This window comes from Hirundo rustica, unplaced genomic scaffold, assembly GCF_015227805.2.
Source record: "Hirundo rustica isolate bHirRus1 unplaced genomic scaffold, bHirRus1.pri.v3 scaffold_103_arrow_ctg1, whole genome shotgun sequence".
Lineage (NCBI taxonomy): Eukaryota > Metazoa > Chordata > Aves > Passeriformes > Hirundinidae > Hirundo > Hirundo rustica.
Window position 1 is genome coordinate 71,245 of NW_026690209.1, and position 9,196 is coordinate 80,440.

At 47.9% G+C, this 9,196-nt stretch overlaps 1 protein-coding gene across 1 annotated transcript; it reads right to left on the bottom strand.

Annotated features, from left to right (window-relative positions):
- Positions 1 to 8,286: 8,286 nt before the first annotated feature.
- On the bottom strand, positions 8,287 to 8,985 carry LOC120747611 (olfactory receptor 14J1-like). The gene has a single exon (XM_040053629.1). It carries the CDS (start codon positions 8,983 to 8,985, stop codon positions 8,287 to 8,289), a length of 699 nt encoding a protein of 232 aa, XP_039909563.1.
- Positions 8,986 to 9,196: the final 211 nt, after the last annotated feature.

Below are 9,196 nucleotides of genomic sequence, written 5' to 3' on the forward strand. Positions count from 1 at the left end.
GGGAGCGGCCGCTGCCCGCCGAGAGGGAGCTGCTCCGGGTCCCGCCCTGCCACTTCCAGGGCTTCCACGGCGAGCAGCTGCTGCCGCCCCGATGGGAGGGGCCCCGCAGCCGCATGCAGGAGCTCTACGGGGAGCAGCCGCCTCCGCTCGACCGGGAGCTGCTCTGGATGCAGCCCTGCAGCTTCCAGCAGCTCCACAGGGAGCAGCAGCCCCCAGCCTCCAACCCACCAGGTAGGAGAAGAGTTCTAGCCTTGCTTTTCCAAAAGGTCATGAAAAGCGACCGTTTGAAGTGTTTTCAAACAATGCTCTGTCGTTCTGAGACAGAAATTGTCAAGCCTACTAGGAAGGGGCACCTAGAAAGTCAAAAGATTGTCTGCCTGGTTTTCCTGTGTGCTTCCTGTGATCTGTGATCCAAGGCAGCAATAGAGCTCTGCGTCCCAAAGCCACATTCTGGAGCCTGACTCACGTGTTTGGGTTCTTGCAGCCGCAGCGGGCACTTCAGCCCCGCATGCTCCAGCTGGCAGTGCTGGCTGTGCAGCATCAACGGCCTCCAGCTCAGCGCAGAATGCACCTGCGCAAGAGGAATCACCAGCGCTGGATCTTGGCCAGGAAATTGAGAAAATGATCCGGGAGATCAGGAACTCCCTGCCTGTAAAGGCTCCCTCTGCTCAGGTAACCCCATTGGATGGGAATGAAAGAGGCTGGGCTGAGAGCTACTGAACGTTGTTACGTAGCTGACAAGTGAAGGTTTCTTCAGTTTCATTCTTTTCATTCCTATTTAGTTATCTAATTATTCTTGGTCATGCAAGACTTCCCAAAGAAGAGGGAATGAAAAAGTCTTCCCCCACAGTGAGGATGAGGGGTGTGAGCCTGTGTTGGCCACATTTGGTTGTTCGTTTTCCTTGGGAAGAATGCCTGGTGCAGGGGCATTTGTGGTGATGCTTTGTAGGTTCTACCAGGCTTTGTTTGGTGGGAAAGAAGAGCAGAGTGTTTGGACAATTGCCACTGAAGGCCAAGTGTCCCGTGCAGGGAGCGGCACGCGAGAGGTGTCTCTGTTGCAGCAGCAGATGTGGGCTCTGCCTCTTTTGGGTTGTTAGGCCAAGGCAAAGCAAGGGCCGGGCTGCAGCTGCAGCTGCTGCTGCTGTGTGAGCCCTGCCGTGCGTGTGGGCGCTGCCAGAGCCCTGTGTGGGGATGGGCTGGAGCTGCAGCTCCCTTGTCCTTTTGTTGGACAGGTTCAGTCTTTGGATTAGGAATCTCGTTTCTCTTAACTCTTGCCTCTTCCCAGACTTGCCTGGAGAGTGAGTGTTGGCACAGGCCTTTTTGCAGATTATTATCCGTGTTGGCCAAAGAATGTCTCTCTTTCTCGTGATGTGCAGAGCCATTGCCTACAGTACATTTGTGATTGAGGAAGGGCAGACTCAGGGTGGGGAGTGGGATTTTCTGGATTCAGCAATATCTTATTCTCAAGTGGAATGTCTTTTGTCAACTCACACATAGCAGTTTTCAAAAGCATTTTATTCCATAATAAAAGGAAACCTTGCAGGCTCTGAACCATCTTTAGAATCTTTAGGATTCTGATGGAAGAGCTGTTGCAGAAGAGATGAATATTCTGCAGCTGGTCATAGTGAGAATATCTTTCTGTCCAAAGGTAATTTGCAGTTGCTTAATCTTGGGAATTTATTTCCTCAGTGGAATAGAAACACTGCTTGGTTGTCTGACTTTTCGTGTCTTTCGGGTTGGTTTTCTTTTCTACACTCCAAATTTACCCATTTTTGGCACTGTAAAATTTGTTCCTGGAAATACCCATGGTCCATAACAGTTTGCCTGGGTCATACCTATGGGGCAGCAGCGGAGGGCTCCAAAAAGCAGCACCTTGTGATGGACTGTGTGGGCAGCTGGGTGGGTGGGGGTGGTGAGACTCCCAGCCAGAAATGTGTGCTTTGCCTTTGGGTTTGCAGCACACGGCCCTGGGCAGGGCTGGCAGCGAGCTCTGCCCTTGCTGACAGCCACGTTGGCAACAAGGAGAGCCCCTGGCTTTCTGCTGGCTGATTTCTTCCAGCTCGTGGGATAAGGCAGGGTCAGAGCATGAGGCCACATCCCCTCACTTGGTGTCTTCTGCTTTTCTGCATTGGTGTTTTGCCTCAAAGGTCATTTTGTAAGAGCTTCAGTTTCACCTTGGCCACCCAAATCCTGAGTTTAAAACACTTGTTCTGGGAACCATGTGGGCAGTGTTCCCCTCGTGCTACACAGCCTTTGGGAGTGGAGAAGAACAGTGACTGTATCCCTGATGTGATTCCAAGGAAATCCTGAGTGATCTTTGCATTCCTTTCTTTCTGTTTCTCTTTCAAGGGGAATATTAATGTTGCCCCTGAGTCTCCAGGAGAGGACCCCATGAACAGGGCTGAAGCAGAGGAAGTTTCCTCTGGCACCGAGAGCTGCAGGAACAGTTCCCCAGAGCCCGAGGAGCCTGGTAAGGAGAGAGCCCACGCTGGTTTGGAGAGGTGTGAGACGGCTGCTCTGAGCCTGCCTGGGACAGGAAGGGAGATCAGAAGAGCTGAGTTCTTGTCTGCAGGGCTGCTGCTTCCTGGTGCCTTTAGTTCCAATCCTGCAGTGGCACAAGCTCCCCGAGCCCTGCCCTCCACGCTTCTCCAGAGGCTCTGACACTGAGTCCTCTGCTGTGGCAAGAGAGCCGGGACTAAACCTGACCTTGTGGGAGTTGTGTCACCAACCTGTGTGTCCCAGTTTGGTTTGTAACTCAGCTCACAGCACCCTTCAGCTGCAGCCATTTCAGCGAGGACTGAGGGCTCTCTGTCAGCACAGAGAAAGAACAAGGCTGGGCTTCTTTGGGGGAGCTGGGATTGTTCTGTGTTTCAAGCTCTCGTGGGTGCCATTTGCACTGCGAGTGCTGAGACTTTATCGAGGTACTTCCATGCTTTACACAGTTTTGGAAACTTGGAAGGATCCCTGCTCTCTAAAGAGCAGGCTTCAAATTCCCCAGGGAGAGTCTGCCTTTGAGGCCATCTTTTACAGTCTGTGATGGAAGGACAATTGCTGCCCAAGGGAAACGTGCACAAGGGCCAATATTGACTCAGGTTTCTCTTTTCTTCCCAGATCCAATGTGATCGACGTCTCCTGGAGGGGTGCCCTGCATGGCAGGAAGAGACAGAGGGAAAACCTGTGACAACCAGGCAGGTAGAATCCCTCTGTCTATAGTGATATATTTAGAATTATATAGTTATATTTATCTATCTATATAATTGTTATTTTTAGAGATATGGTATATTTATAGATCTGAAGTTGTGTTTATATGCCTATATAGATATATACCTGTAGAGGTGAAGTAATATAGATATAGATATATTTAGATTTCTATAGTTATAATAATATATGCATGATTTATAGATATACATAGTTACATTTATCCATGTAGATAGTTACATTTATGCATATATATAGTAATTTTTATAAATGTACATAGTTATGTACATGTACTTATAGCTACATGGGTGTTTAGTTCCATAGATTAGTATCTGTGTAGGTATAGACTAGTTTTTAACCCCTTTCCCTGTCTCCCTTTGTGCTTTTCCCCCTGTGCCCTCGCTGTCCCCTGTCCCTGTGCTGGGTCCGAGCTGGCGGCCGGGCCGGGCGGAGCAGCAGCTGCAGCCCCGGGTGTCCCTGGAGCGCTGGGAGCTGCCGCTGGCCCCAGGCGCTGTCCCCTGAGGAGCTGCTGAAGGACGGTGAGACTGAGGGGGCTGAGGGGGCTGAGGGGATGGAGGGGGCCAGCAGGGAGCACAGAGGGCTCGGGGACTGCAGCTCTGCCAGGCCTTGGAGCCAATTCCAGAGCCTCCACCTTTGCCACAGCTGCCCTGAGGACCTTGAGGACAGGCGGAGACCGACAGGAGCCGGCAGGGAGAAGCTGAAGACCGCCAGAGAGAGCAGAGAACAGGGAGCTGCTGCTGCCAGCCCAGAGCCTGGGTGAGGCCACAGGGCCGGAGAGGCAGGGTGGGGGTGAGGATGGTGTGGGCTTTGGCCCTGGGCTTTGGCCAAACATTTTCTTTCAAACCCACCTGGGGAGATGCTGAGATTTTCCCTGACTGAAGGGCCGGTGCTGCCAAAGGAAACATCCCGATCCTGACTCAGTGTTCCCTTTGCTTCCCAGATGTCCCATCTGCTGAGCAGGAGAGCTGTACTGCACAGGAGGGAGCAGAGATGGAATGAAAAGCTTTGAAGATATGGACTTGAACATAGAGTGGGATAATTATATGGATATATATGTTGCGGGTTGCTATTTGTATAGGAATATTTCCATATGTATGTTGTTCTATCTGTGTTTAGTTTTATTTCCTATGTATATGCTCATGTAGGTATTTGTGTTGTTGTCGTGTTAGGTATATGGCCCTTTAAATAGGTATATTATTATTTGTATAAGTAAATATGTCTATTTTTATATTTGCATATGTATATTAATCTATTTATGAATGTAATTCTATTTACATGTCTCTGGAGATTTATAGCTGTATATTTGTATTGATACACATGGATGGATATTTAGATAGGTACAGTTACCTTGTCACAGATAGTTTGTTTTGTGTATCTTTTTAAATATATATATTGTATGTAATAAGTGCTAATTTATCTATATTTACTTATTTCTGTTGAGTTGTTTATATATGTATATCTTTCTATTTAAACATGTATGGATATGTATATTTCTATAATTGTATTAAGTTCTTGGTAGAGGTCTGTTTAGATAGAGATACTGATAATTTTGTATTCCTAGATGGGCTTTAAGCCTGTAGTAATAGGTAATAAATTAAGTTGTTAAACACCTAATTGATCTTTGTGTATAGTGAGTTGTTGTAGAGGTTAGCAATAAATTAAGTTCTTGTTAACTGAAGTTGGTATTTGTATATTTTTACATATCATTGTTGTAAAAATCTAATAAATTCCTTTTTTTAACTTAAATTGAGATTGGCATAGTTCTATATTGTCAACATGGGTGTAGCAATTTGTAATAAATGATGTTTTTCATGTGAGATCAATTCTTGTGTATTTGTCGATAGCAGTGCAGCTGTAATAATCTGCAAGAAATTAAAATTGTCAACTGCGATGGGTGTTTTGTGATTTGTGCTATCCAGAGCAATGAGCAGATGGAAATGCTGGAGGATTTTGGCCATGGAATTCTCCAGCCATGCCCAGCACATGCCCCACCTGCACTCAGGCTGGGCAAGGCAAGCGCAGATTTGGGATGGCAGCAGAGCCACACCTTGGCCAAGAACTCGCTGCAAAGGCCAGCTGAGAAAACTCTGGGACTCCACGGAGCTTAGAACTGCAACCAGAGCCACCCAGGGAGGACAAATCCAGCCCCCATGCCACAGGCAGCTCTTTGGGAAGCGCTCCAAGGGTCCCTCTGAAGGTCATCCTGGAGCCCAGAAGCCAACAGGGATCCTGAGCCAGCTCCGCTGCCTTTGGCAGCACTTTGGCAAAGGAGCTGCAGCAAGGGGGAGGCAGCAGTGACTGTGACTGCTGCAGCAAGGGGATGAAGGAAGGGCCAGGGACACTGGTGCTGAGATGCTCCAGAATCCAGAGGGATGGTGGAGAACTGGGAAGCAGCAAGTTCTCAGAGCCACTCCAATGCTGGAAGCCCTTGGTGTGCAGTTCCCTGCAGGAACTGGCAGGGGAGTTGCTGCCAGGATCAGCAGGAGCAGAAGGCAGCAGGATCTGCTCCTTTTCCTGCCTCTGTGTCCAGGTCAGGCTGGGATGGCCCCTGCTCCCACAGAGCCCCTGCCCATGGAGGCTGCAGGGTAAAAGCAATCCCAGTGCAAAGAGAGGCTTTGCAGTTGGAGCCCACTGCCCTTGTGTTTGGGGCTTGAATGGCTCTCATGGCAAAGCACAGCAGGGAACCAGGGCTTTGGGAGGCAGAGCCTTCAGAGGGAAAGAGAGATCAGGCACTCACATGCCTGAAACTCCTGCAGCTCCTCTGCTTTGTAGAATGAGAAAGAAGCAAGCTGGGGAGAGGCACATGCAGTCCTTTGAAAAACCATGGTGCCTAACAAGTGCTGTGGGAGAAGAAAAATCGGGAGCAACTTTGCCTTGTTTTCATAGCCTGTGTCTTCTGCAGAGGAGACCATGGGATGTACAGGAGGGGAGGGGAGGAATAACTGTGATAACCCAGTCTGCCTTGCTGTGTACTGATACACCTTGCAGCAGTGAACATTACAGGTATTGCCAGATTCTTATTTAGCATCATGACACGTTGCTGCTTCATTGCAAAACTGCCTCAACATGGAGAAAATCAGCTTAATTTCTTGTCAGTTTAAGTAGATGTTTTGAGAAACGGTGACATGGATTAAAACATGGTTTTCTAAGCTCGTCATCCAGAGGGAGTTTTGTGTTGCATTTTCTTCATTGTATGCACAACAGTTTTGAGTTGTTCTGTATCCTTCAGGGAGGTATCCATTAGTGACCGAAAAATAAAAAGGGGATTATGGCAGTCATTGTCTTTCAATACATACTTGCATTAAGCTTGTAGCTTCAACTTAGTAAGGAAAAGGACAGATTTTCTTTATGTAGTGGTTTCACGTTCACCAAATTCTGGTTGCCAAATTTAGTGTAGTGGTCTTAGTGTTTATTCCTTTTGTGTGGGAGAGAGATTGGGAGAAAAAGCAAAGCAGGCTCAAGCTTAAAAATGAACAAATAGTTTATTAGCACACACTAGAAGAATAGAAAAAGAAAGTTGGGGAAAACAACTAAAACAAAACAGAATGGAACTCCAAAAACACTCTTCCCTCCCCTTACAAACTGTTCACTTTCTTACAAAACAACATAGAAAGACACAACTTCTGATTTTCAGTCAGTTTCACCTTTTAAACATAATCTTTCATTACTTTGGGAGAGGAGTATCTCTAGAGTCTCATGGAGACACTCACCACAAGACAAAATAGTCCAGTGGCTCCCAATGTCACAAATCTGCAACTGCCCAGAGTTTTTGCAGATTGTGCTGTTCCATCCATTAGCAGCCTTTCCCTTGGCTACTTATGTGCCTCTCAGTGTATCTGGTGTACCATTTAAGAATGCTTCCTCTAGTCTAAAATCATCTTTGTCTCAAAGGCTGAGATCTCCTTTTAACCCAGGACTGAGGGCCATGAAATTCTCAATTAAATCTCAATCACATCAGTCCTCAGTTTTTATTAGAATCAGCATTCCCCCAACAACATTAAGATGCTATAAAGAGCAGTCCATTTCTCCATAGTTTACCCCAGAAAAGTCAGGTTAAAAATGTCCATTTCTTCAATCTCGTTCCAATAATATTATCAGTTCTTTCACTTCTAATCCACTGACTTCATGTGGTGGCTGTTGTACGTACCATCTGTTTTCTTTCTTCTCTCTCTCAGGGAAAGGTTATGCTTTAGAAGCTCCATGTTACCAGGAGAGGGTTAAATCTGCCCAGGCCTGCAGTGGCCATGTGCTCTCTGCCTCAGGCTACCATGCACTGTAGAACCCAAAGCAAAGCCCTGCTGATGGGGGAGGCTGCTGGATGCTTTCCTTTCCACTCCTTGGTTTTATTGAGGGTGGCTCAGCTTGGAGCTGTTACAAAGCTGCAGGCTTTCTTTCTCTGCTGCCAGCCATTCTTGAGCTGTGCCATGGCTTTGCCCCTTCTGCTGCAGCCTCAGCACGTGGCATTGCTGAGCTGTTCTCTTTTCTCTCCCGCTGTCAGCCGGGGGAAAGGGGCTCAGCCGGCCCAGGTCACTCCCCGTGCAGGCAGCAGCTCCCGGAGGGCAGCAGGACCTGACCCGGGCCCCTCTGCTGCCCAAGATGTTACCTCATGGCTGTTCTAGACAGAAGAGAGTGATCTGCTGGGGATGAGGATTTTAAATGGGGACTTCCCAAAGTCGCATTTGGCATCTTCAGTACCTAAACTAGCTGCCAATATCTTGGCTAGCTTTCTGATAGATCCCTGTCCTCTCCCCCCCAAAAGCAACTCCAAGGGCCTGGCAAGGAAAAAACATTCCACATTTCTCTATAACTAGAAACAAAACTGCATCAACCCATGACAGAGATCATTGAGTTCATTTAAAGCCACCAGGAGTGCAGCCCCTCATTGATGGAGTTTGTGGCCACAGGGAAGGTGGAGAGAAACAAAATGAGAAATGGCAAAAGAAATTCCCTTTCTTTGTGGACACTATTAAAAAAGTAAAACAAGGAAAAGAACCTCCAAAATGAAACCAACAGGAACTATCAAAGATTGCTTTTATTAAAAGTGATTTTCAGAAACTGGCCAGCAGTTTAATGTCCCTGACACCATCCAGTCATCAGTCTCCAGGCTGCAGCCTTGAGCTCCTGGTTCCTCAGGCTGTAGATGAGGGGGTTCAGGGCTGGAGCCACCACTGAGTACAGAACTGACACTGCCAGATCCAGGGATGGGGAGGAGATGGAGGGGGGCTTCAGGTGAGCAAATGCTGCAGTGCTGAGGAACAGGGAGAGCATGGCCAGGTGAGGGAGGCAGGTGGAAAAGGCTTTGTGCCGTCCCTGCTCAGAGGGGATCCTCAGCACAGCCCTGAAGATCTGCACATAGGAGAAAACAATGAACACAAAACAACTGAGTCCTAAACAGGCACTAACAGCAATGAGCCCAAGTTCCCTGAGGTAGGAGTGTGAGCAGGAGAGTTTGAGGATCTGGGGGATTTCACAGAAGAACTGGCCCAGGGCATTGCCATGGCACAGGGGCAGGGAAAATGTATTGGCTGTGTGCAGCAGTGAATAGAGAAAGGCACTGGCCCAGGCAGCTGCTGCCATGTGGGCACAAGCTCTGCTGCCCAGGAGGGTCCCGTAGTGCAGGGGTTTGCAGATGGACACGTAGCGGTCGTAGCTGATGATGGTCAGGAGGGAATACTCTGCTCCAAGGAAGAAGAAAATCAGAAATACCTGTGTAGCACATCCTGCATAGGAAATGGTCCTGGTGTAATGGGTTAATGCTTTGTTCATTGAACTTGCAAACACAGGATGACTCATGACTTTTTAAACTTGCAAACACAGGATGACTCGTGACTTTTAAGAGAACCTTTGAACTTGCAAACACAGGATGACTCAGGATTTTTTAGACACATGTGCTATTGCTTAACAAGGCTTTTGAGTTTCAGGAAAAGGAACTGTAACTGTTTTCGGAAGATAGAAGACGGCCTCCTAGCAACAAGAT

What these genes read in the sequence shown, in the direction of transcription:
- LOC120747611 (XM_040053629.1), bottom strand. Translation starts at nt 8,985, where the DNA reads ATGAACAAAGCATTAACCCATTACACCAGGACCATTTCCTATGCAGGA.